Source organism: Rhinopithecus roxellana, chromosome 4 (assembly GCF_007565055.1).
Source record: "Rhinopithecus roxellana isolate Shanxi Qingling chromosome 4, ASM756505v1, whole genome shotgun sequence".
Classification (NCBI taxonomy): Eukaryota; Metazoa; Chordata; class Mammalia; order Primates; family Cercopithecidae; genus Rhinopithecus; species Rhinopithecus roxellana.
The window spans coordinates 16,429,679-16,457,371 of record NC_044552.1 but is presented as its reverse complement, the minus strand read 5'-3'; the positions used below and the strand labels follow the sequence as shown (position 1 = coordinate 16,457,371).

The 27,693-nt window shown below is 44.3% G+C and overlaps 1 protein-coding gene and 1 long non-coding RNA gene across 3 annotated transcripts; one reads left to right on the top strand and one right to left on the bottom strand.

The window, feature by feature from the left end:
* Positions 1 to 26,436, top strand: FAM50B (family with sequence similarity 50 member B). Of its 2 annotated transcripts, XM_030929549.1 has the most exons (3): positions 1 to 113; positions 4,331 to 4,746; positions 24,917 to 26,436. In XM_030929549.1, the coding sequence occupies exon 3, from the start codon at positions 24,940 to 24,942 to the stop codon at positions 25,915 to 25,917; it is 978 nt and encodes a 325-aa protein (XP_030785409.1). In that variant the 5' UTR covers positions 1 to 113; positions 4,331 to 4,746; positions 24,917 to 24,939; the 3' UTR covers positions 25,918 to 26,436. The 2 variants fall into 2 exon arrangements, with proteins under 2 accessions (XP_030785409.1, XP_010364393.1); XM_010366091.2 differs by lacking the exons at positions 1 to 113; positions 4,331 to 4,746 and adding an exon at positions 24,452 to 24,617.
* Positions 9,611 to 12,654, bottom strand: LOC104664555. Its single transcript, XR_748302.2, has 3 exons — positions 12,501 to 12,654; positions 10,668 to 10,772; positions 9,611 to 9,963 (listed from the first exon to the last, which is right to left on the bottom strand). It is a non-coding gene; the product is annotated as an uncharacterized LOC104664555 (long non-coding RNA).
* Positions 26,437 to 27,693: the final 1,257 nt, after the last annotated feature.

The window sequence follows — 27,693 nt, the reverse complement described above, 5'->3', positions numbered from 1 at the left end:
GCCCTCCCCACAGCCGCCAGCCAAGTATGTGTTCTGCCAGGAAGAGACAATTAGGTGGCCACACTGTGGTAGGGCAGACAGCTCTTGCAGCTCTGCATGAAATGAGCACTGAGGTGAGTGAGTACTTCCCTCTCCTGTTTTAGACCAAGGATCAGTCAACTTGTTCTGTTCCTTCCTTCCTTCCTTCTTTCTTTCTTTCTTTCTTTTTTTTGAGACAGAGTTTTGCTCTTATTGCCCAGGCTGGAGTGCAATGGCACGATCTCACTCACTGCAACCTCTGCCTCCCAGGTTCAAGCGATTCTCCTGCTTCAGCCTCCTGAGTAGGTGGGATTACAGGCACCCACTACCATGCCTGGCTAATTTTTGTATTTTTAGTAGAGATAGGGTTTCAGCATGTTGGCCAGGCTGGTCTCGAACTCCCAACCTCAGATAGTTGGGAGTTACTATTTTGATAGTAACTATTTTGATGTGTGTGTGCTGTGAGGTGTGTGCTGCAACGCCCCCCACCGCTCTGTCGTGGTAGTATGAGGGCAGCTGCAGGCACAGCTCACGGAGGGGCGCAGCTGTGTTCAGTAGGACCCCATTCATAGAAAGAAGCCAGCAGAGACCCACGGGCCCTCAGGCTGCATTTGTGGACCCCTACTTGAGAGCCAGGCCAGGCCAAATTCCCAGTTGCCCTTTATTCAGGGGGAACTATGTAAACATAAAGAGACTACTTTCCAAAACTCGTTTTAAAAAAAATCTCAAGCACATAAAAAAGCACATTGTGCTTCTCGGTGTTTGTTTTTAAGAAGTGTTTTTCCACAGGTATTTTAACTGAAGGGTTTTGTTTCTTCTTTCATTTCTCCTGGTGCTTCTTGGCGACAGAGTCTACATACCGACATTTCACCCTTTCCTCGCCCTTGAGAGTAAGACTTCCAAGATTAAGTTTATTGTACTCGGGAGCTGGCCAAGCAACCACATAGCTCCTGTCTCCTGCCTCCAAATCCTCAAGGCAGTGCCAGCTGCATTTTTCCAGGCCCGGACAGCATGCCAGAGGGGCGACGTCACAGCCTGGGCAGCCAGGCCTCCGTTTCCTGTTTCTTTCCTCCTGAAAGACACATGAATCATATTAGCTTTATCATTTGACTCGGAGCTCATTTCCCTGTTCCACAAATGCCTGGAGTTAGAGACAGTGAGAGCCAAGTGTAATCAAAACATGAAGTCCTGAGTTGCTTTCTCCCCTTAAGAATGGAACACATGTTCTCCCATCTCAAAAGAAAGCACATCAGCTGGCTTAATTTGGAGTCTTTTGGCCTGAGCACTTGGCTCCTGGGTCAGATACTGGTGATCTCATCTGAAAAGCTGGGCCCTGCCTGTGCCCAAGGCAGGTGAGGTCCCAGCTGTGGTGGCAGCAAGGCCCTTGTGTGCGTCCACCCCTGGCACATGGGGACTCTGTGCTTAGGGGCAGGGTTCTCCTGCAAGTAATCCTAGCCGAGTGTGAATATAGACAGCAAGCTGTGATCACATCGCAGCCTTTCCCTGGGCATCTCACCATCCTTGCTCTGGGGTGAAAGTGCTAATAGGAAAGGAAAAGTCTAACAAACAATTTGGACATATGAATTTGAAACTAAAATATCAATGACTTGTAAATACGAGGAAGGGACCGGGTGGGTCACAGGCAGGAGCTATCCAGATATTGCTCTTACCTGCTCACAAACACATATTGCTAAATTTATTGAACACTTACTACGTGATAGACCCAGCTTTAAAAAGGATTTTACCTGCACTAACTCATTTCATCTTCACAGCAATGCTGCCAGGTAGATAGAGTTGTTGCAGTTTTACAGATGAGGACACTCAGGTCCCAGGAGGTATCTTGCCTAAGGTCCGACAGCTAGCTAAGGTCAGAACCCAGACTGATGGCAAAGATTCTGAACAACTGTGAGTGTATGTGTGCTGTGCGATCTCAGAGAATAATGTGATAATAAGCAGATCCATTATTAAAAATGCATGTATGTGTTTCAGAAACTCCCTGTGTATTTTAGTATAATCATATTTGGCATGATGAGATTAGACATTTATGCTTATTAGAGCCACACTAATGAAAATATACAACTGGCCAGGCATGGTGGCTCATGCCTGTAATCCCAGCACTTTGGGAGTCCAAGGTAGGTGGATCATGAGGTCAGGATTTCAAGACCAGTCTGGCCAAGATGGTGACATGCTGTCTCTACTAAAACTACAAAAATTGGCCGGGCACGGTGGCTTTCGCCTGCAATCCCAGCACCTTGGGAGGCCGAGGCAGGCAGATTACCTGAGGTCAGAAGTTCGAGACCAGCCTGGCCAACATAGTGAAACCCCATCTTTACTAAAAATACAAAAATTAGCCAGGCGTGGTGGCACACGCCTGTGATGCCAGCTACTCGGGAGGCTGAGGCAGGAGAATTGCTTGAACCCGGGAGACAGAGGTTGCAGTGAGCCAAGATCGTACCACTACACTCCAGCCTGGCCGACAGAGCGAGACTCTGTCTCAAAAAATAAAAATAAAAATAAAAAATTAGCCGGGCATGGTAGCAGGTGCCTGTAATCCCAGTTACTCGGGAGGCTGAGGCAGGAGAATCGCTTGAGCCCAGGCAGCAGAGGTTACAGTGAGCCGAGATCAGCCACTGCACTCCAGCCTGGGCAACAGAATGAGACTCCATCTCAAAAAAAAAAAAAAAAAAAGAAAAGAAAAAAGAAAATGTACAACTCAATATATATATTATCTAACTGTCAATACCTGCAAATATTACTATGTAACCCTCCTGGATCCTCTGTGTCCCAGGTTGGGATCTGCATCCCTGGCTGGTCCCAGAACAGACCTCTGCAGCTGTAGATGTTATCACTTCACAGGCTGGTCTTCTTGGGCTACAGTGTTACTTTGACCAAGTAATGCTAAATGTTTTCTAAAAACGTTGGTTAGGCCAGTCTTACCCACATTTACCTGGCTTTTCTGCATCTTCTTTAAAAATAGTTTGAAAAAGTTTGTGAAAATTGAATTCTGATGTCTCCTAGCATTTGTCTAACTAAGGGGAGGAGATGTTTATTGGCCTGGAGGGTTGCAGAGGTCAGACAGTAGCTTACCTTAATTAAAGTACTGTGGGTCCCCCTCAATTAACCAATTAGCCTAGTGAACTCTGAGTTTCACCGTCCCATTCCATCTGCTTCTCTGACAGCTGTTCCGTATCCTCTCAGGGAAGCAATCTGTGTTTAATTTTGACTTTAAATGAGAAACTGAAATTCACAAGTGTATGTTTTGTACCTATTTTGTATTACGGCAAAATACCCATAATGTAATTTATCATCAACTATTTTTAAGTATACAGTTCGGTGGTATTAAGTTCATTTACATTGTTGTGCAACTGTCACCCCCATCCATCTCCAGAACTTTCTCATCTTCCCAAACTGAAACTCTGTCCCAATTAAATAATAACTCCCATCTCCCAAGCCCCTGCTAACCACCCTTTTACTCTCTGTCTCTGCCAATTTGGTTACTCTAGGCACCTCATATAAGTAGAATCATACAATATTTGTTCTTTTGTGATTTGCTTATTTCACTGAGCATAATGTCCTCAAGGTTCATCCATGTTGTCGCACATGTCAAAGTGTCCTTCCTTTTTAAGACTGAATAATACTCCATTGTGCAGCTGAACCACATTCTGCTTATCTGTTCATCTGTGGATGGACACTTCCAGCTTTTGGCTGCTGTGAATATGCTGCCATGAACACGGGTGGGCACACATCTGGTTGAGTCCTTGCTTTCAATTATTTTGGGTATATACCCAGAAGTGGAATTGCTGAAATTGTAATTCTATTTCTAATATTTGAGGAGCACCATACTATGGTGTTTATTTTTTTAAGGGCTACATAGAATGGACAAAATTATGGTTACGTCTAAAAGAAAGATAAAAATAAACCTAGGTTTCATGACAAATTTGAAGTAATTCACCAATGGGACTGCAGTTTTGCCTTTTCTTTCTCATTTATCCACTTACTTGAGAAGTTTTTTTTACAAGCTTTCTTCTCTTTAAGGATCCAAAGTAAGGTCTAGTATTTTTAGCAGATTATGGGTATTATACTAAAGACTAAATAGGAAAGGAAGAAAGCTGTATGAGATGTGCTGTTTGGAGAAGATTCTGAAAGAGTTAAGTTTATTGCTCGACTCTCCATCTCCCTGGCATATTCACCAAAACTGCACTATAGTCTTTCATATTTGCAGCCATTTGTTCCCTTGACAGGCATGAAGCTTCTGCCATCTGCTCAGGGACCGTGCAGCACAATACTTATTCTTCACTGTCTTGTTCCGTAGATACCTGGGTTCGTGTCTCCCTGCTCCAACCCACACAGTGCGTGCTTGAGCAACCCCAAGAATCAGATGGTGAACAAGATGAGTGTGAGGCCTTCTGTGGGCTGGTGAGGCCGTGGAGACCTGCAGAGCTCAGAGCTTATCTAAGGGGCAACCACTCATCCCTCCTGGCTACTTATTGCCCTGTGGGAATGCAGGTCCAATTTTCCAGATCTTCCTAATTTCCAGGAAAAACAAGATCTCCAGCTTCTAATGTAAAATCTTCCAGTTTTAAATTTTAGCCACTTATTCAGAAAAAAAAATTAAACATGGCACAGGCCAAATAAAAGCATATTTGCAGATCCCTGCAGCTGGAGAGCCATGAGCTTTGACCTCTGCACTCATTGAAACTCTCTCCTGGAACTCTCAGGACATATCTGGTAAGCATCTTGTTTTCCCCACGGTGTCTATCAAGAGGGAAAGAATGAAAAGAAATGGAGGTAGAGGTGGATCTCCAGGAAGCTAATGAAGCCACAGCTTCTTGGCTCCTTCTTTCCCTGGGGCCTTGTGTTTTGTAATGTTTTCCTTGATGAGGATTGCTGTGCCTTTCCACTCTGGCTTCCCCTTGTCTAGTGTGGCAAAACTACAAAGGGAAAGTTGAGTTGAGGAAACATTCGGTTTGAGTTGAGAGGGGTATATTTTTGTGGTTAGCACAAGTAGTGCCTTCGGCTGCAGCAAGGTTGCTCCCCTCTGGCCATTGTCTGGCATAAGGTGAGAAGTTTTGGGGGCCAAATGATTGGATGCACCCAGAGCCCAAGCCCCAGATTCCACGCCATATCTGGAATCCTGGAATTTCCCGCCCCACACCTGGAGCCTGCATCAGAGCCTGCTTGGGGCCCTCATCTCTATCTACCTTTCTAAGGACAACACACTTCACTGCTGGTGAGTTTACTGGTACTCCAAGAGGTGGCCAAGAGGCGACTGTCTACAGGGAGTGTGGATGTAACTCGGGTCTGCATACATGTGAGGCCTGGCAAGGTGCAAAGTGCAGGATGGAGCCTGGGGTGGGTAAAGGAGGTGAGAGGCCAGGCTTCCATAGGAATTCTAAATCCAAACCTGGCCTTTAAGCTCATTATAAGGGCGTAGTTTTCATAGAAGGAGGAGAGAACACATTTACTTAACCATTCATTAGCGTTCTTTATGCTATTTAAAGCCTTTACACATTTAGACATTTGGTCTATATAGGCCATTTGTACTCAAGCCCAGGGCATCAGAAATATTAGAAGTGCACCTGGGTCGTAGTGATTTTGCCCATAGTTGTTTTTGTCACTACTGCTGTGTAAGTATTGCTCCAAAACTTAGTGGCATGAAACAATCATTTTATTATGCTCATGGATTTTGTGGGACAGAAATTTGGACAGGGCACAGCTTGTCCCTGCTCAGCAACTTCTGGGAAGCTGGGAAGACTCCATGGTGGGGGTGACCCTACTGACAGGGACTGGAATCAAACGGAGGCATCCACACTCATGTCTGGTGGTTGACACTGGCTGCCCGTGGGGATTGTAGCTAGGGCTGTCAGCTGCATCCCCTAAACATAGCCCAGGCTTCCTCAAAGCTTGGGGGCTGCAGAGAAGTTAGACTTCTATGAGAGTCAGAACACCAAAGGTGAGTATTCCAGGGACCAAAGCCATAGCCACCTCACCTTTGCGATCTTGCATTCTGCTGGTTACAACCAAGTCACAGTCGCACCCGGATTCAAGAGAAGGAGATGTAGACCCACCTCTTAATGGGGGGAGTATCAAAGCATTTTGAGGGGCCCATGTGTTAACTACTACACAGGTTAAAATATTGCCAGCCATCGTGGTGTTGGGATGGCTTCCAGGAATATATCTAATGGCAATTCAAAGAGCATTTCAAGGATATTTGAAATTCCCTGAAATTTTATAGTTACACCTGAAAGAAACTTAGCAAAGGTTTTCCTCGTATTTGACAAAAATTCTAAAATTTATGTCACTACCAGTCATGAATTGTTTTAGTTATGGATTTTCAAAGCTGAAACTTTTCTGAAACATTAACAATAAAAATTGTTTTTCATCAACCATGCTATAGGAAAGACTGACTTCTATCTTTCTACTCTCTATAGAAAATATCACAAAGGTGTTACCATATGGAGAGGTGATGAGGAGTGTGCTACCCAAAAAGTGGTGTTTCAGGCTCTTGTATAATCACATGAACATCTTTAATAAGATTCTGGATACAAGAATTTAAAGTAGTAATTAGTCTCAAAAAAAAAACAAAAAAACAAAAACAAAACCCAACATGGGTAAGAGTAGTCCAGGAAAACTTCATGGAAGATGAAAGAAACAGAATTTCAGTAGAGCAAATGGAGGCTGGGGGCAGGACTGAGTCAACTGGTCAACCAATGTTGGCAGTTACACCTGATATCAGTTCTGATTGGCTCGGTCTCCACCCTCATTGGTTAGTGCCTGCCATAGCAGTTGGTAAATGTTTTGCATATCATCCCTGCCTGTTAGAGTGAAGAATATTAGCAAAGGCACTGAGAAGCAATAATCGTGGCCTGTTTATCAAACGGTAAGGAAATTAGACTGGCTTGAGTCCATCTGGGGGCAGCTGTGGGAAGTACAGCTGTTTAATTAGAGTAAAGCCTATTGCGAAGCATGTTGAATGTCAAGCAAAGGAATTCATACATATTCCTGGAAGCAGTGGGGAGTAATGAACCTTTCAGTAAAATAATAACAACTTTTAAAATTTTGTTTTAGAAAGACTACTGTAGTAGTTGAATGAGGAGAAACTAGGAAGACCTTTTCAGAAGGTGGTTGTAATATTTCAAGTAAGAATGATCAGAAATGAACTAAGTGCAGAGGAATTTGGGTTCCTTAACTCGAGTTTTGTATTATTAGCTTGTAAATGGATCATGTATGGAAGACCTCTCATGCCCCACTTAAAATGTTCTCGTCCCCGCTCCTTGCAGCCACTGCTACAGTGAACAGTTTATCCAACCAGCTTCACACAGCAGCACGCTGAGAATGCCTCTTCTCACTGCCCGTCCCTGGCATCTCAGATGCGGTGACTGGCTGGGGTGTCTCAGGCAACCCACGGGGCACTCACTCATACACCCCAAAAATGTGGGGTAACAACATCCTGTGAAGGAACCGTCTTCACTGCGGATGGGAGCTCTTGAGTCAAAGCTTCTCCTGTTCTCCCCACCCCACAGTTCTGAGACACACTCCAGAGACACACTTCCTTGGGGGAACGCAGTCTAAGAGAGAACAGGATCCTCCTAATTCTTTGGTGCCACCATAATGGAACCTCACATGCTGTTCTGCCCACAGTAGGAGCTTCAGATCTTCATGACTCACCCTTATGTTGAATAGTAGTGTCTCCTTTGACCTTTTTAATCTTTTTTTTTTTAAATCTGAGACAGAGTCTCACTCTGTCTCACCCAGGCTGGAGTACAGTGGTGCATGATCTCTGCTCACTGCAGCCTCCGCCTCCCAGGTTCATGTCTCAGCCCCTGAGTAGCTGGGACTACAGGCATGTGCCATCACACCCAGCTAATTTTGCATTTTTAGTTGAGACGAGGTTTCACCATGTCGGCCAGGCTGGTCTTGAACTCCTGGCCTCAGGTGATTCACCCACCTTGGCCTCCCAAAGTGCTGGGATTACAGGCATGAGCCACTGCACCTGGCAACCTTCTTAATTTTTAAAAACAGATTTGTAGAACTGACTCAGTCCCATATAGTCTGCAGTAGTTTTAAGCCTGTAGGGTGGTAATTTAGGATACTGGCAAGAGCAGAGAATTTAGAATCATAAGATCTAGATTTGAGCCTTGCTACCAACTAGATGAGTGACCAAGGGCAAGACATATACCTCTTGGAGTCTTCAGGATCCTCGTCTGTAAGATAGGTGTGTTAGTAGTTACCGATCTTCACAACGTTCTTGTATCAAGCAGGACCATGCGTGTGTGGTGAGCATTTGCTAATTTCATCGCTCAGCTTCCATTTTCCCTTCCTCTTGGTTATGTGATTCCAGTTTTTGTTTGAATGGCTATCACCTTTCCCCAGGGCATCCTGTGTTTTACCACCATTCTCCCCTCTACCCCCAGCTTTAGGGTAGTCCCTAAATAAAATATTTTTAATCTAAAGGGACTATTCATCATTTCCCTGGCTATATTGATTTTAAAAAGCAAGAAGAAATTTACTGGCAGATCTGATCACCCTTCTGAGGGAGCAATCAAGTAAGACAGCATGTAGCCCCTGGAGACTGCTAGAAATCATCATGTGGCCCTAAGGAGTGCCAGCCTAACAATGAAGCAGAAAGAGGGATGGTGAGATTACTGAACTTTTGAGTCAAGTCACATCCAAAGCCCACATGACCTCTGATCTTTTCAAATAAATGAGTTATTAAATATTTTATTTAAACCAGTGTAAGTCAGGCTTTCTCTTATCAGGGACAGAAAGACTCTCAACTGACAGAGTATATAAGCAAGCTTTGTAACTTGCAAATGAATATAAAACATTTTTAAAATTATTTTTCCACTGTGAATTAGCAAGAATACCTATGACCCATGGGGCAGGTTGAGAAAAATTTCTAAGCTTTTATTTTAATTTAGTACCCTTTTTTGGAAAAAATTGGAACCGACTGACAGTATGTTCAGAACTAGATCCCAACAAGAATAATTACATATGTAAAAAGAAACAGGCATTTTAAAACCTATACAACTGAGTGAGTTGTGTGTGACACTGAGTGAGAATATGATCTATTCTTATATTCAAATATGTATAAAATTCACAAGTCATAAGAGTAAAGACTGTCAGATTTGGCTCCATAAAAATAAAAATACAAAAACTTATATATGGCAAAAAAAAGAAAAGAAAAGAAAAAAGAAACCCACAGAGTTTAATGTGAGTAACAAACTGAGGGAAATTTTTGGAGCTTATATGAAAGATCAGTTGATAGCCTCAACATACAAAGAGTTCTTATAAATCAATAAGAAAACAATCTTAATTGGTAAAAGATTTGATCATAAAATTTGAAGAACATATGAAAAGATGCTAAAGTTAAGATCAAAGTCAAGGGCTATCAGGTTTAAAAAGGTTACTAATTATAATCATCAAGTTCTAGGCACTATAAGAATTATCTCACAGAGATGCATATACAAGAATGATCATTATAGAGTTAAAAAATAAAAACCAATGTTTAACAATAAAAACTGGTAAAATATATTTTGATATAGTCTTATATTGAAATATATGTTGGAACCATTAAAAAAGATCAGGTAGGCCTTTTAGTGTTACCATGGAAAGAAGTATGCTATATTTTGAGGATATTAAACAACATACAGAATGATCCTATTTACATTAAAATATACATTAACATATGCATTAAAAGTCTGAGGGTAAATGCCAACAATTAATAATGGTTATATCTCAGGTGTAGAATTGCATAGAGGCCGTTTTATGTAAAGCTTTCACAAAATTCAAGCAGTACAAAAATATTTTTATTTTAAAATAAATAAGTGAGGAGATATCAGAGAGAAATTCAGTTTGGGATAATCTGCAGCCCCTTGATGGTAGAATGCGTTCCTCTTGTCCTGGGTTTCTGTATGTCAGTGAAGTGCCCAGCAGGTGACAGTCCTGTTGTGTTAGGGAAGGGTGGAAGGAAGGAGGAGGAGGAGCATGAGAGAAGGAAATATTTTCCCCAACCAGGAAACCAGAAATGGAGAAACTTCACAGGGGGCTCCAGGGGAGCATAAGGAGTTGCATTTCTAGCGTTCACTGTCCTAGAGTTGGCTTCTTGAAGCCTGTGCAGTTGCCATTGCTGTTTTGCCAGGTTCTGGCTGTAAGGCCCAGTGACTGCCTCCTTCCCCACTATTGCCCAACCCGGGGTTTCTGGTAACTGATCTCATCCCTCCTCTGCCCTTTGGACTTGACTTTGGACTAATTTGACAACACATCAGTCAGCCCCATTATGAACAGCTAAAGTCTGATGTGATCCATGAGATTAGGACCTTAGATGAGTTGGCATCTCTTCACTTCCACCCCTGCCAGAAGAAACTGGAGTTTGGAGTCTCTAGATAAGAAGCCACAGGAGGAATGACACAAACAAGCTTTGGGCTCCCTTGTTTCATGTCTTGTGATCAACTTAGATGAGTTATGAGAAAGTTCTCTCGGCTGAATCCTAGCCTTGTACAACTCAAAAGGATCAGAAATTCTCAGTGTGTGATTCTTTAGATAAAAAATGAAGCTTAGAAAACTTATGTAACTTCCTCTAAGCCCATAACAAATTTTGCAGTAACGCCAACATGAGAACGCAATTCTCCCGACACTGGACTCCCGACCTCAGGCGGGGCTATTTCCACTCTGCATGCCATGTCTTTGGCTGCTGCCTTTCCAGCTGCAGGATTCCAGAGCTTCAGGGATTTGTGAAGAGTGAACTTCGGCACCTTCACTCAAAATAGAGAATTGAAAATGAAAATGTAGCATTGAATGCTTTTACTGTAATGCCTAGTGTTGTCAATGTCAGTAGTATTACAGTGTCATATCATCAATGTGATATTTGTTCATTCATCTATTCATTCATTCATCAACATTTCTGAGCATGTACATCATGCCAGACCCTGCGGCAGAAAAAAATAAAATAAAACCACACAGCAATAGCAAAGGGGCCATATAACCCAGCAATAATTTTAACATCCTTATTCAGTCAGTCTGGTCCTGTCCCCTAGACCCCCGGCCTTTGGTCTTGGCAACCCTTGTATAGAGAATTACTATATCATTGCACAACACTCAGTTTACTGGAGACCCTCTAGCAACATTCAATTGCAATCAACTCTTGGAGGCAAACCCTGTGAATATGGTAGCTGTGTATGGTGGTTGCATGGATGTTCTCAAGGATAAAATGCAGGAAGCTTTCACTGTTTACATTTCATCTGCCACTGGAATCTCAGTATCCTTAGCATCACTCACAGTAAGTTCTTCCAGGGAAAACAGTATGCACCATCTAGCAGACACCAAGACCCAATCTTAATACCTTGAACAATTATAGATAATCCCACTGGCTCGGTCAAGACCCAGCAAGTTAATTTTGGTTACAAAGAAAACATGGCTGCATGTTAGTAGACTCTCAAACTATTATATCTTAGGAACAGTGTGTCTGAAAATGGGCTTTTTTTGTGTCAGAATGGCTATCTGTACATGTTTTGAGGAAGCATTTGGGCAAGCCTGAAGGCACAATGCCGTTGGTGTCATGATCACTGACACCACTGACAGCCAGTTATATTGCACATGTGGCCCAGCATGTGCCGAGGAGCCTGAGTCTACTGAAGGACACTATGTATTGAAGCCAAGGGCAGAGGGAGGCATGCTACGGTCCCTGAGATCATCTTCAGCACTCTGAAGGGTAATAATCCTCTGCCTCCACCATAGATTTGCATTATCAAGAGAAGATACAGGCATCTCATCAGCTTTTGGAAAATCTGGGTGACAGACTAGTCTGATGTCTTAAAAAAAGAACGTTGAAGGAAGTCCAACATTTAGATGGAAAGAAAAGGATACTAAACCTCACAACTTACATAAAAATTAACTCAAACTGGACCACAGATCTAAATGGAAAATGTAAACTATAAAACTTTTGGAAGAAATCATCAGAGAAAATGTTTGTGGCCTCGGTTTAGGCAAAGAATTCCTACATAAGATATCAAAAGCATGATCCATAAATGAGCAACTGATAAATTGAAGTTAATCAAAATTAAAAATTTTACTCTACAAAAGATAAGAGAATAAAAAGAGAAGCTAGATTGGTGGAAATTATTGGAAATCACATGCCTGATGAAAGACTTATACTCAGAATACAATATAAACTTTCAAAACTCAATAGTAAGAAAACAAACAACCCAATTAGAAAATGAACAAAAGATCTGAACAGACATTTTACTAAAGAAGATGGATGATAGGAAGTAAGCACATGAAAAAATGGTCAACATCACTTGCCACTTGGTAAATGCAAATTAAAACCACAATGAGATGCCACTACATACCTATTAAGTAGAATGACCAAAAAATATGTATATAAAAAACAACTCATAATATCCAGCATCTTAGCTCATTTTATGTTGCTATAATAAAATACCAGAGACTGGGTAATTTACAAAGAACAGAAATTTATTTCTTACAGTTCTGGAGGATGGGAAGTCTAAGAGCATGGCACTGAGGCATCTGGTGAGGGCCTTCTTGCTGCATCACAAGATGGCAGAAGACATCACAGAGAGAGAGAGGCCCACAAGGGAGAGCTGAACTGGCTTTTATAACAGACCCTCCCTTGTGATAACTAACCAACTCCCATGGTAACCCATTAATCCTTTAGCTCGTTAATCAATTAATTCATGAAATGATTAATCCATTCATGACACAGAGCCCTCATGACCCAATCGCTTCTCAAAGGTTCCACCTCTCAACATTGCCACACTGGGACCAGGTTTCCAACACATGAACTTTTAGAGGACTTTAAAACCATAGCACTAAGTGCTGACAAGAAAGCAGAGGAACTGGAACTCAATATTTCTGAGAACGACAACTGATACAGTCCCTGTAGATACAGTCCCTGTAGAAAACAGTTTAGTAGATTTTATTAAGTTAAACAAAGACTCATCATATGACCTAGTAATCCTATTCATAGGTATAGAAATGAAAACAGAAAAAGAAAACAGAAGCTGCGACTGGGACTGGTAGTGCACGCCTCGGGAGGCCAAGGCAAGAGGATTACTTCAGGCCAGAAGTTTGAGGTTGCAGTGATCTATGATTGCACCACTGCACTCCAGCCTGGGCAACAGAGCAAGACCCCATCTTTTTTAAGAAAACTAAAAAAAACAAAAGCTAGAAAGAACCCAATGTCCTTCAAGAAGTTAAGGAATAAACTGTGGTGTTTACATACAATGGAACACTACTCAGCAACAAAAAGGAATGAACTGGCCTGGTGTGGTGGCTCACTCCTGTAATCCCAGCACTTTGGGAGGCCAAGGCAGGCAGATCACCTGAGGTCAGGAGTTTGAGACCAACCTGGACAACATGGTGAAACCCTGTCTCTACTAAAAATACAAAAATGGTCCGGGCATGGTGGCTCACACTTATAATCCCAGCACTTTGGGAGGCCAAGGCAGGCAGATCGTGAGGTCAGGAGATCGAGACCATCCTGGTCAATATGGTGAAACCCCAGCTCTACTAAAATACAAACAAAATTAGCGGGCATGGTGGCAGGCACCTGCAATCTCAGCTACTTGGGAGGCTGAGGCATGAGAATTGCTTGACCCTGGGAGACAGAGCTTGCAGTGAGCTGAGATCACACCACTGCATTCCAGCCTGGGTGACAGAGCAAGACTCCATCTCAAAAAAAAAAAAAAAAAAAAAAAAGAAGGAATGAACTACTACTGATACACGCAACAACATGGATGACAATCAAATGCATTATATTGGAGTGAAATAACCCTGACTTGAAATTTACATATGGTATGATTTCATGATGTGACATTCTGGAAAAGGCAAAAAATACAGGTATGCATCAGAGTCTGTCTGTGTTGCTATAAATATCTGAGATTGGGTGATTTATAAAGAAAAGGGGTCTATTTGGTTCACAGTTCCACAAGCTGTACAAGAAGCATGGCATGAGCATCTGCTTCTGGGGAAGCCTCAGGCTGCTTCCACTCAAGCAGAAGGCAAAAGGGAGCTGGTATGTGCCAAGGTCACATGGTGAGAGGGGATGCAAAAGGAGAGAGGGGAGCTGCCAGCCTCTTTTTAACAAGCAACTTTCTCAGAAGCTAACAAGAGCTCACTCACCTCCTCCCCCAGAGAGAACATTCATCTATCCATGAGGGATGCATCTCCACTAGGTTCCTCCTCCCACATTGGGATCAAATGTCAACATGAGGTTTGGAGAGTCAAATATCCAAACTAAGCGGAGTGGAAGGTATATCAGTGGTTGCCAGGGGTAGCCATGGGGAAAGAGTGTGACTCAAAGGGATAATACAAGGAGTTTTCTGGGATGACAGAACCATTCTGTTCCTACTTGCGGTGGGGATCACATGATTTTATGTGTGTTAAAACTCATAGAACTGTATACCAAAAATATTGCTGTCTTTTGCTATATTTCGATTTGGTTAAAATATTCTGTGAAGAATATTTCATGGCAAGACTTCAGCAATACCTCACATATACTCCCATAGGAGAGCAACAGCAGTCATCAACAAAGCATCCTCCCTCCCTCCCATACCCCATGGTAAACTATTAATATCAACCAAGACACTGGGACATGCTAGCCAGGAAGTCATAGGCCAAGGGTTTCTTCAGAATAAACCGCAACACAACAAAACATAGGGTCAGGAGCAGTGGCTCAAGCCTGTAATCCCTGCATTTTGGGAGGCCAAGGCAGGTGGATCAGGAGTTTGAGACCAGCCTGGCCAACATGATGAAACCCCATCTTTATTAAAAATAAAAAAATTAGCCGGGCATTGTGGGGGGTGCCTGTAATCCCAGCTACCCAGAAGACTGAAGCAGGAAAATCACTTGAATCCGAGAGGCAGAGGTTGCAGTGAGCCGAGATCGTGCCACTGCACTCCAGCCTGGGCAAAAAGAGCAAATATCCTCAAAAAAACAAAAAACCACAGCATATAGTCAGGGCTGTGGAGTCACGGCATGTAACAGTCATAGAGTCTAGGATCTAACCAGCTGGTGTGTTGCACCTGCCCCGCCTCCAACGAACAGAGCCGAGCACCACTCAAAGGCCGGAACATGTTCTTTGGACCTCAGCAGGCAGAATGCCCCACGTTGGAGCATCAGCAAATGAGCTCACAGGGTGCAGTGGGTGCTTCCGAAGCTGAGGTCAGCTGGAATAAATCACGGATTTTCCGCCACGTGTGCCCTGAACAGCACCTTTGAAATCAAAGTGAAAGATGAGCACGATTTAGACCTTACCAAAAATTACAGGTGTCCAGGCATTTGTCAACACTTACATAACTATACACCAAAAAGAGCAAATGGTGCTGCTGTACATACATTTACAAATGAATGAAAAAAAAAGCTTTAGGGAAAAGCCTAGCTCAAAGTGTAACTAGGGATAAATGTTAAGCAACTGGCTCATGTCTTTTTATTTATTTGGCCCCAAATTAGAGCAATGAATGGCAAGAATATATACCATGAAGTTGTGTCTTCTTTTGTGGATTTCTTACTGCAATCAATGGTGCTTCTAACAGAAAATACAAGTCTGCAGATAGTTAAGAGATGGAGAGGGCGGGCCGTGGGTCTGACCTGTTAGGAGCCGCAGCAAGAACTGTCCTGTTTATACATTGCACAACTGTCCTGTCACTGGGGCAGTATCTTCCGTGTTTACAAGCTGTTTAAAGAATAAACCCTAACAGCGATGAGCCAAGTAAAATACAGACTGGCAACCACAGAGGATAACCCAACTCCCCTGGGGCTGGCGGGTCCCTGGAGGATCACAAGAGCTCTGGGAAAATTACTAAGCGGTCTGGTTTTCCATGAAGTTGGGGGTGTGAGTGGGTTTATCAAAAGCTCCGGTGTGCTTCAAGGTGGTGGTTCCCTGGGCAGGTAGGCACAGTCACAGGGGAGACCTCAGAGCGGCGTTCTCCACAAAAGGGCTGAAAGTGAAGGGAACAAATTTACATAGAGTCAAACAGCACATTCTGTCTCTGTTGATTGTTATAATGTTGTCAGACACAACATAAATAACTGATGAACATATTAACACCATAAATGAGATAACATCCAGCACCTCTCTGATTTGTTTTGTCTTCAGGGTTCCCCAAGAGTGCCTGGACCTTCACTTGCTTACCCAAAGTCAATACTAGGTTCAGGCATTTTCTTTTCTTTTCTTTTCTTTTCTTTTTTTTTTTTTTTGAGACGGAGTCTCGCTCTGTCGCCCAGGCTGGAGTGCAGTGGCCAGATCTCAGCTCACTGCAAGCTCCGCCTCCCGGGTTTACGCCATTCTCCTGCCTCAGCCTCCCGAGTAGCTGGGACTACAGGCGCCCGCCACCTCGCCCGGCTAGTTTTTTGTATTTTTTAGTAGAGACGGGGTTTCACCGTGTTAGCCAGGATGGTCTCGATCTCCTGACCTCGTGATCCGCCCGTCTCGGCCTCCCAAAGTGCTGGGATTACAGGCTTGAGCCACCGCGCCCAGCCTCAGGTATTTTCTAAAGCACTTTCCTATCTTAGAATTTCAATTCCTGAACTTAATTAGACAATCGGTCATCATCTGCTTCAAGCGCCAGGAAGTTGTTATCTCAGGGTGGCCTCCCTCTACCAGTCTCATTATCCAGGAATCCTGCAGCAGTCATCCTGGAAAGCAGCTCCAGGAACAGCCTTGCCTGCTGCAAACCCGGCTGTCCCTCGGCCTGCTGGCCTCTGTGTGACGTTCCGCCGGGTGCTCAGTGTTGGCTGTGAGCAGTGTGCACTGTGGCCATCCCTGAGCCCAGTCAAAGGTCCAGCAAAGCAGCAGCTGCTGCCCCAGCAGAGGAGCGCTTCACCCAGAATCACTCCAACTGGGGAGGAAATGAAAGTTTCAAGGCAATCATTGATCCCACCGTTGTTCCCTTCCCGGGACCTGAACCACCTGCTTTCAGCCTGACGAAGGAAGAAGAGCACAGAGGTGTTTAGATACCAATCATCTTTGCTAAGGACAGTATTGGAAACAACAGGAGAGGACTGCCAGAGAGCCAGCGTTGGCTTCGACACACATTTTTAAATTGCCTCTGTGGGCTGCAGCTGTGAAATGTAGCGTGAGAAGCCACATCCATAGCACTTTCCAAAAAAAGAATAAAGGTCCTGGAAAAACTGGCCAGTGTCATATTGTGATGCTTTCTACATGTTTCTACATAAAACAACGCTTTCCTCTTCTACGTTCCTTTAAAAGGACAGTGGGAGGGAGGACATTCCTGAGACATTTAGTACATATGCTATTCCAGGCAGGCTTCTGACTTTTTCTTTTTCTCAGACTCTTTTCTGTGTAGGTATGAGCTCCTAGCCACTCTCCTCAGCCCCTGCCTTCTGTCATGCCCCTCATTTCCCTGGTGACACCTCTAAAAGCTGCCCCTCAGGTGATGCTTTGCCACTTCAAAACAAAAGAGGCACTGCCCTGTGAAGGAGCATCAGAGCTTCTCTCTGCTTCTGCCCTTCTCCTAAGGTGCCTCTGGGACCCTAGCTGCCTTCACCCAGCTATAGCAAGCCCCGTACTGGTGAAAACACCCCCGAATTTTATTTTTGAGAAAATTGTAAAAGACATAAAAGCATACTATGAAAATAACACTTGCCGTACGTTTCTAAAAAATACTTTTCATCAACTGAAGGACCCGTCTAGGTCTAGTTCACAATCAATATTTTATCTGCAGGGATTGAGATGTTATTAGTGTGGTAAGTGACACACATAGAGATTCTACTGTTAAGCTACCTTTGAGAAAGGCCTATTTTGTCCGTTTTCATGTATGTATTCATAAACTGCTGAATTCCATTTGTTAATATTTTCTTTGGGCATTTTGCCATTCTATTTATAATTAGGATTGGCCTGTACTTTAATTTCTTGCATTTTTCCTGTCTGGCTTAGAAACTGACAACATCTATAATACCCTCTTCTTCAAATGACCTGGCCAGACATTTCAGTCTATCATAAGAAAAATTAAATCTTCATCCACCAAAACAAAAAGTCAGTAGATAAAATTTAAAATGGATTAGTCACAAAATAGCAATGTAAGAATTATTAGAAAATAAGGAGGTAAACACCAGAAGCAGCAACTGAAAGGACTGGAGGTGCTTGCTTCCAGGGAAGAGAAAAATAGACAGGAAACTGCTCGCTTTTTCTTTTGTGAAAATAACCCTTCTAGGATTACTTTTCTTTTTAAACCAAGAATATAAAACCAGGTTCCATTCTTTTAAAGCGTTTTATCAAACATGTATTACGTTGATACAAATGAAAGAAAAACTTTAGGTCTTACAGCTCAGACATTTATGGTGCAGAATTGATTTTGAAATTGTGGCATCCCTTAGGTTTCGTTTCTCTCTCTCATGGTCCGGGTTTTTCCCCCGGGGAACACATACAGAAGTTATAGATTGCTTGTTCAAGCTTTTCCCTTCTAGTATATTTTGTACTTCCCTGTCTCTGAACATGTGAGGGTTCTTCCCGTTAACCCTACCTGATTGCAGGCTTTCCACCAAGCAAAGTTTGGAAGACATTTTTAAACCCTTTATTAGAAAGCATGCAACAATATTATTTAGATATCGTTTGAAGGACTTCCGGTCTTGTGGTGGAATTCTGAATTCATGCACTAGTTCTTTTTTGGCACCTGGTTGATGTGAGGTGCCGTGGCTTTGCTTTGACAAGGTTCAGGATACCGTGGTGGTGTTGGAGGGATCACTGAATGGAGATGCTATCGGGGCGTGTAGCAGGCCGGGCCCACCATCATTTCAAGGCTGACTCTGGAGAGGACAGTATAGCCACTCATAGGATAATCCGTTTAAAATAGAATTCAGACTAGTAGAAAGTAACATGAAAACCGATCACGACAAAAGGTGTCTTCTGGGGGGGTTTGTTATTTTTGCTTGTATTGAAAACTAAGTTCTTTTTTCTCCTGTTAAAACAGTTTTTTAGTTTTGTGAGATTTTTAAAACGTTGCTGCTGTTTGCATATTTTAGTTTGTGACTAACCCTGGAGGAGGGCACATTTTTTTCTAAATTAGTTTGTATATTTAATCAGCATTTCTGAATCATTAGAACAGAATGCTGCTCCCTCCCCACTGCTGTATTGTTGCTATTGATACTTTTATTATTATTATTATTTTTACAATAGAATGTACCACATTTATTTAAATCAATGACTATGATGATTATATAAAAACAAGAATACCGGGCGCGGTGGTTTATGCCTGTAATCCCAGGGCTTTGGGAGGCTGAGGAGGGCAGATCGACTGAGGTCACGAGTTCAAGACCAGCCTGACCAACATGGTGAAACCCCGTCTCTACTAAAAATACAAAAATTAGCCAGGCATGGTGGTGGGTGCCTGTAATCCAAACTACTCGGGAGGCTGAGGCAGGAGAATCACTTGAACCCGGGAGGCAGAGGTTGCAGTGAGCAGATTGTGCTATTGCACTACTCCAGCCTGGGAGACAGAGCGAGACGCCATTTCAAAAAAAAAAAAAAAACTTAAATGAAAAAAGTCATCAAATGGGATGCAAAGTTTGATTAAAATTGCTAAATATATACAGATCTATGTGCACATAAAATATTGGAAGGGAACTCTCAAACATTGATAGTTATGTTACTTATATATTCATGTTGAGTGAAATTTTTATTTACATTTCTTTTCAAACTTGTCTGTAATATGCCTATTTCTTCCTTTATGACAAAACCTATTTAAAAAACAAGCCCACGCAGTGGCTTACACCTGTAATCTCAGCACTATGAGAGGCCGAGGCTGGCAGATCATGAGGTCCGGAGATCAAGACCATCCTGGCGAACGTGGTGAAACCCTGTCTCTACTAAAAATACAAAAAGAAAAAAATAGCCGGGCGTGGTGGCGGGCGCCTTTAGTCCCAGCTACTCGGGAGGCTGAGGCAGGAGAATAGTGTGAATTAGGGAGGTGGAGCTTGCAGTGAGCCAAGATCGCGCCACTGCACTCCATCCTGGGCGACAGAGCGAGACTCTGTCTCTAAATAAATAAATAAAATAAGAATAAAAGCAAACCACAACGTCTGAATCAGGTAAGAATAACTAGAACAATCATTCTTCTTTGTTATATTTATTCTTCTTTCTTAAAGTTTCACCATTTGTGTGGGCTCAGGTCCTTGACCTCATTTTGTTGATAAAATTTAAGAGCTTAAAGCAGTAGCTTTTAGTTTGGTGGGTACTTTTCACTGAGAATTAAGGCCGAATGAGGAAGTTACCATCTTGGAACTTAGGGGAAAATTCTAAAGAACAGGATATCAGACTTTTAGGATAAATCTTCTTTCTAGTTGTTTTTCTTGTTAAACTTTTCAGAGAATTTGAGGCTCAACCTTTTAATTCTGGGAGCTGGCTATGGTATTTGGAGGCCGTGACTGAGTTCAGGAGGTGGATGCTGGATAATGGGAGGGTGGATGATAAGGTTTAGGGATTATATTGACATTCAAGTTCTGATTCAATTAGAGAAAGAGTGAATATAACATTTGTGGCCAAACTATTGTCGATTGAATTAAAGTTTAGCAGGTTGGATCATTTAATTGAAAAAAGACGTGGCGAGGCTATCTTATTTATGTTAAGTGTAATAAAGGTAATTATATGGGAAACCTGAGAGAGGAGACTATTGGTAACTTTGTCCATCTGTGGGTGGTGATGGTGATGGTGGGTGCTCGAGGCTTCCTCTAGGAGATGATATTTGTGCTGATCTTCAGATATAGCACAGCAAAAGGCAGGACTTTCTAGAAAGAGTATGTCCAAAGGTAACAGTTATGAAAGGGCATCTTTTTTTTTTTTTTTTTTTAGATGAAGTCTTGCTGGGTCGCCAGGCAGGAGTGCAGTGGTGTGATCTTGGCTCACTGCAACCTCTGCGTCCTGGGTTGAAGCGATTCTCCTGCCTCAGCCTCCCAAATAGCTGGGACTACAGGCACTCACCACCACGCCCAGCTAATTTTTTTGTATTTTTAGTAGACACAGGGTTTCACCATGTTGGCCAGGATGGTCTCAATCTCTTGACCTCGTGATCCATCCACCTCAGCCTCCCAAAGTGCTGGGATTACAGGCGTGAGCCACTGCGCCTGGCCCAAAAGGGCATCTTCTATTCAGGTGCAGTGAAAAAGCTGGGTGAGTGCTGCATGGGTCCACCTATTAGAGACCTTAGAGGACAAACAAAGTGATTCTGATGTGGCTCTTACAAGAGAAGTTGGAGTTTTTCAAGTAGGAGAGTAATGTTATCAGATTCATTTTTTATGAAGATATTTTTATGAAGATACATTGTATAGAAATTAGGTAAGAACAAGAATACAGGCATGCCTCGGAGATATTGTGAGTTCAGTTCCAGACCACCACAAAGACAGTCACACAAATTTTTTAATTTTCAAGTGCATATAAAAGTTATGTTTATACTATACTGCAGTCAGTGTGCAGTAGCATTTTGTCTAAGAAAATAATGTGCATAATTTCATTAAAATACTTAATTGCTAAATAACGCTAATGATCCTTTGAGCCTTCAGTGAGCTGTGCTCTATTTGTTGGTGGAATGTCTTGCCTCAGTGTTGATGGTTGCTGACTGATCAGGGTGGTGGTTGCCAAAGGCTGGGCCTGTGGCAATTTCTTAAAATAAATCAACACTGAAGTTTGTCACATTGATTGATTCTTCCTTTTGTGAAAAATTTCTTTGTAGCATGTAATACTGTTTGAATCAACTTCTTCCAAACTTCTGTTAATGTTGATATTTTACCTCCTCCCAAAAACTGTGAATGTCCTTAATGGAACTTACAGTGGTAAATGCCTTCCAGAAAATTTTCAAATTTACTTTGCCCAGATCCATGAGAGAAATCATTATCTACAGCAGCTATAACCTTTGGAAACGTATTTCTTAAATAATAAGACTTAAAAGTCAAAATTACTCCTTGATCTATGGGTTGCAGAATGGATGTTGCGTTAGCAAGCACGAAATCAACTTTAATCTCCTTGAGCATCTCCATCAAGCTCTTAGGTGACCAAGTGCATTGTTAATGAGCAGTACTATTTTGAAAGGGATCATCAGAGCAGTAAGTCTCAACACTTATCTTAAAAATATTCAGTAAACCATGCTGTAAACAGATGTGCCATCCTCCAGGCTTTGTTGTTCCATTTATAGAGCACAGGCACGGTAGATTTAGCATAATTCTTAAGGGTCCTAAGATTTCCAGAATGGTAAATGAGCATTGGCGCCAACTGAAAGTCTCCAGCTACACTAGCCCCTAGCAAGAGAGTCAACCTATCCTTTGAAGCTATGAAGCCAGGCATTGACTTCTCCTCTCTAGCTATAAAAGTCCTAAATGGCATCTTCTTCCAATAGAAGGCTATTTTGTCTACATTGAAAATCTATTGTTTAGGGTAGCCTCCTTCATCAATGCTGTTAGCTAGATCTTCTGGATAACTTGCTGCAGCTTCTCTATCAGCACTTGCTGCTTCACGTTGCACTTTATGTTATAGAGATGACTTCTTTCCTCAATCTCATGAACCAACCTCTGCTACCTTCAGACTTTTCTTCTGAAGCTTCCTCACCTCTCTCAGCTTCACAGAATTGAAGAGACTTAGGGCCTTGCCCTGGATTAGGCTTTGGTTTAAGGGAATGTTGTGACTGGTTTGAATTTCTATCCAGACCACTAGAACTTTCTCCATATGAGTAATAAGGCTGTTTTGCTTTCTTATAATTCATATGTTTACCAGGAAAGCGCTTTTAGTTTCCTTCAAGATTTTTTCCTTTGCATTCATAATTTAGCTGTTTGGCAAAAGAGGCCTAGCTTTTGGCCTATCCTGGCTTTTGACATACTTTCCTCACTGAGCTGAATCATTTCTAGCCTTTCATTTAAAGTGAGAGACGTGTGACATTTCTTTTCACTTGAACACTGAGAGGCCATTGTAGGGTTATGAATTAGCCTAATTTCAATATTGTTGTGTCTCAGGGACTAGGGAAGCCTGGGGAGAGGAAGAGAGATGAAGGAACAGCCAGTCAGTGGAGCAGTCAGAACACACATAACATTTATCACTCAAATCAGTAAATGTCTTTGTCTTCTATGTGCACACTTCAGAGTGCCCCCAAACAATTACAGTAACCTCACAGAACGATGATCACAGATCACCATAGCAGATAGCATAATGAAAAAGTCTGAAATATTGCAAGAATTACCAAAATGTGACACAGGGACACGAAGTGAGTACATGCTGTCGGAAAAATGGAGCCAGTAGGCGCTTAATGCTGCATTGCCACAAATCTTCAATTTGTAAAAACAAAAACAAAACACACAGTATGCCAGAGCTCAATAAAATAAGATATTCTTGTATTCTGGTGATGGGGCAACAATGAGAAGGCTTTAGATTTTTTGAAAATGCTAATTTCCTAGATTAAGGCAAGTGGTGGGGAATGGGAGAAAAAGGAAAGTGTGAAAGGCTCTTCTGTAATCGATTCCACGTGAAGGAACGTCATTCCAGGAAAAGGCCTAGGTTTCTGGCTTGGACAATTTGATGAGTGCTCACACCCGCTATTCTCCTCTGGATATGTGAGTGCCATACGTAACTATCATATGATTCACGCTTCTTGGTAAGGTTATGCTCACAGGCATTGTTGCTCTTAAGACGCGAGTAGGCTGAACTGCAGTATGTATTTCACAACCAGCTTTTCCAAACCAGGTCCCAGGAAGCACTGGTTTCAGCGAGTGCTCCCAGATCTCCTGCAGGAGAGAAACGGTCACAAAACATGAACTGGTCTGCCCTGCCCTTGGAGAGTTACAGTGGAAAATGGCATGTTAAAGGCTCACAGTAAAGACACTGCTATACTTTAACTCAGTTTCCCATGGTTATTAGAGCTTAGAACCCGGGGGAAACTGCTGTATAGAAGAGGTCAAACTGAGTGCAGGTTTTGTCATGAAATTGGGGGACGAGTAGGGTTCCATTATCAAAGAATGGTTGTTATGTTGGGGCCATAAGAAAGAATTACAAGTAGTGGTGTGCAGGTAATGTTCACGAGACGGCCACAGCGGGGTAGCATCAGAGGCGGGAGGAGACGCGGGAGGAGGAGGGTTGCAGAGCAGGGCTGCAGCCTTGCGGGACGGTTGCAAGGCTCTCTGGGTGGCCACAGCCGCTTGCGCTACGCCCACATTGCTTCTGCGTGTTTACAACTGGGCACAAGAAGGCTCAGCAGGCACGCACCACAGGTGTGGGCCCTCCCTGCCCACAGCATGAAAACAGGAGCTCCGGCCAGCATTGGCTGGGCAGGGCCAGAGGCGCCTCCTCCGAGCTCCTCCCCGCGCTGGCCCGCCCCACAGGAGCACCGCCCCTACCAGGAGCCCGGCGCTCTCCCGAGGGCCCGCCTCCCCGCCAGGGGGCGAGCCGCCTCCACTTCCTGTTTCCGCAGCCGCCCTACCAGGAACCCGGCGCTCGCCCGAGGGCCCGCCTCCCCGCCAGGGGGCGCACCGCCTCCACTTCCTGTGTCCACGGCTGTCGCGAGAGCCCGGGACGGGTGGGCCTTTGCTGGTGGGCGGTTCTCGTGGAGGTCAACTCCCGCGTGTCTCCGCTCGACAGCGTGCTTGGGCAGGTAAGGGTCCGCTCAGTAGCCCAACCCTCTCTGTATGCAGCTCCCCAAATTCAGCGCAGCGCTCAGGCATGGCAGCCACCAGTTACGTGGGGCCATTTGCATTTGCATTTATTGAGGTCAAAGAAAATGCTGGAAATTGGTGCCTGGTGACATGGTCAGGTTGGTGGTTACCCTAGCAGGTCGGCCCAGCCCCTAAAGGCTTCCATCACTGCCGAAAGCCCTGTGAGGAGGCGCAGAGCTTTGCATTCCCCGCCGTTGCACGGGCCCCGCTCTACTTGCGTTTTTCCTCTTTGCTGCAGAGCCCATCGGGTAGGCGGGGGCCATGGCGCAGTACAAGGGCACCATGCGCGAGGCAGGCCGTGCCATGCACCTCCTCAAGAAGCGCGAGAAGCAGCGGGAGCAGATGGAGGTGCTGAAGCAGCGCATCGCCGAGGAAACCATCCTCAAGTCGCAGGTGGACAAGAAGTTCTCGGCGCACTACGACGCCGTGGAGGCCGAGCTGAAGTCCAGCACGGTGGGCCTGGTGACCCTGAACGACATGAAGGCCCGGCAGGAGGCCCTGGTCAGGGAGCGCGAGCGGCAGCTGGCCAAGCGCCAGCAGCTGGAGGAGCAGCGGCTGCAGCAGGAGCGGCTACGGGACCAGGAGCAGCGGCGCGAGCGCAAGCGTAAGATCTCCTGCCTGTCCTTCGCGCTCGACGACCTCGATGACCAGGCCGACGCGGCCGAGGCCAGGCGCGCCGGAAACCTGGGCAAGAACCCGGACGTGGACACCAGCTTCCTGCCCGACCGCGACCGCGAGGAGGAGGAGAACCGGCTCCGAGAGGAGCTGCGCCAAGAGTGGGAGGCGCAGCGCGAGAAAGTGAAGGACGAGGAGATGGAGGTCACCTTCAGCTACTGGGACGGCTCGGGCCACCGGCGCACGGTGCGCGTGCGCAAGGGCAACACGGTGCAGCAGTTCCTGAAGAAGGCGCTGCAGGGGCTGCGCAAGGACTTCCTGGAGCTGCGCTCCGCCGGCGTGGAGCAGCTCATGTTCATCAAGGAGGACCTCATCCTGCCGCACTACCACACCTTCTATGACTTCATCATCGCCAAGGCAAGGGGCAAGAGCGGGCCGCTCTTCAGCTTCGATGTGCACGACGACGTGCGCCTGCTCAGCGACGCCACCATGGAGAAGGACGAGTCGCACGCGGGCAAGGTGGTGCTGCGGAGCTGGTACGAGAAGAACAAGCACATCTTCCCCGCCAGCCGCTGGGAGGCCTACGACCCCGAGAAGAAGTGGGACAAGTACACCATCCGCTGACACCCGCCTGCCAGAGGGGAAACCGGGGGAGACCCTCCTTTCTATGCCCCGCCACCAGTCACTTGATTTCGTGACCTTGATTTCTTCCCCCAAATCTAATAAAGACAGAGGGTTCTCATGATTCCTATTGGTTGTCCTATTGCTGATGTTATGCTTTGGTTGTTTGGTTGGTCTTTTCTGGGTATTTTAGTGTTGCTTACCTGGATTTGCTGCATTGCTCTGCTGAGCTGTATTGAAACCGTGACTGGGCCCACTGTGAGACAGAAATTAGAAGAGGAGGCACATTTTTTACCTCATGGTTATGAGCATGGTCTTGGGGGCCACACTGACTGAGTTTGATTCCCGACACAGCTTCCTCCTTGCTGTGTAGTTTTGGGTAAGCTTATTAAACCCCCATGCCTCAGTTTGGTCACCTGTAAAAGGAAATAACAAGAGCACTTACCTTAAAAGATGGATGTGAGCATTGAGTTAATATTTGTAAAACACTTAGCACTTAATAAATGTTTTTTGTTATTATTATGGTTTTGGTTAATTTATTTAAAAGACTTCAGTGACCTAGTTCAGAACCATTTGAGGGCAAAGGGGGACCTGCCCATCACTGGTCCCCGGATCAGCAGTTGCCAGCAGGAGGGGGCTTGCAAAGGTTGGGGAGCAACCCCCCTCTAGTTGCCTTTAGCTGGGTTGTTTAGCCCAGAAGTTAGGAGGACTGGGAGCTAATGCAAGTAGCCTGCAGGGTCAGTATCATTGATTTTCCTTTTGCTCCAATATGACTCCAAAGGGCACAGTTACAGATCCTGTCTTTATTGAAAATGTTTGTATTTTATTCATTGTGGATTACTTGTGTTAATTTTGATTTTTAAAAATACTGTATTCAGGCCGGATGTGGTGACTCACGCCTGTAATCCTAGCACTTTGAGAGGCCAAGGTTGGTGGATCACCTGAGGTCAAGAGTTTGGGACCAGCCTGGCCAACGTGGTGAAACCCCGTCTCTACTAAAAATACAAAAATGTGCCTGCAATCGCAGCTACTCGGGAGGCTAAGGCAGGAGAATCGCTTGAACCTGAGAGGCAGAAGTTGCAGTGAACCGAGATCGCCCACTTCACTCCAGGTTGGGCGAAAGAGTGAAACTCCATCTCAAACACACACACACACATATATATATGTGTGTGTGTGTGTGTGTGTGTGTGTATATATATATATATATATATATATATATATATATATATATATATATATAGTATTCAGATATTATTTGGTTACTAAGTATTTGGGCATCTCTTTCACCTTAACCTTAATTCCCGAGGTTGGTGCCTCACTCATCCCGGTCCCAGCCCAGAGTATAGGAGGGACATTTAGAGTTCTTCCCTCAGCCCGTAAGCAAGAACTTCCACTGAAACATTAGCCCTCTAGGGCAGTGGGTCCCAGTGGCTGTCCCATTGGGTCATCAGGGAAGCTTTTAAATTTTCCAATTCAAAGGTCACACCCAGAGCCAGACCTCGGGGTCAGAAGTGGACATCAGTGTTTTGAAGCTCCCCAGCTATTTGGTTGGCGAACAAATGCTCTATGGCTGCCTTCTCTCCACCTCTTATGAACTCCTCCCCCTGAGTTTAGGTGCAAGTAGGGTCAGGGCCCAGGACAGGCTCTTGGCTCTGAACACTTCATTAGGGTGTGAAGCAGATTCTTCTACCTGAAGTGAGACCCTTGGACCAGCAGCATCGGCACTTGGGAGCTTGTTAGAAAAGCAGAATCTCAGGCCCCACCGCAGACCTACTGAAT

Coding starts and splice junctions, on each gene's coding strand:
- FAM50B (XM_030929549.1), top strand. CDS start 24,940: ATGGCGCAGTACAAGGGCACCATGCGCGAGGCAGGCCGTGCCATGCAC.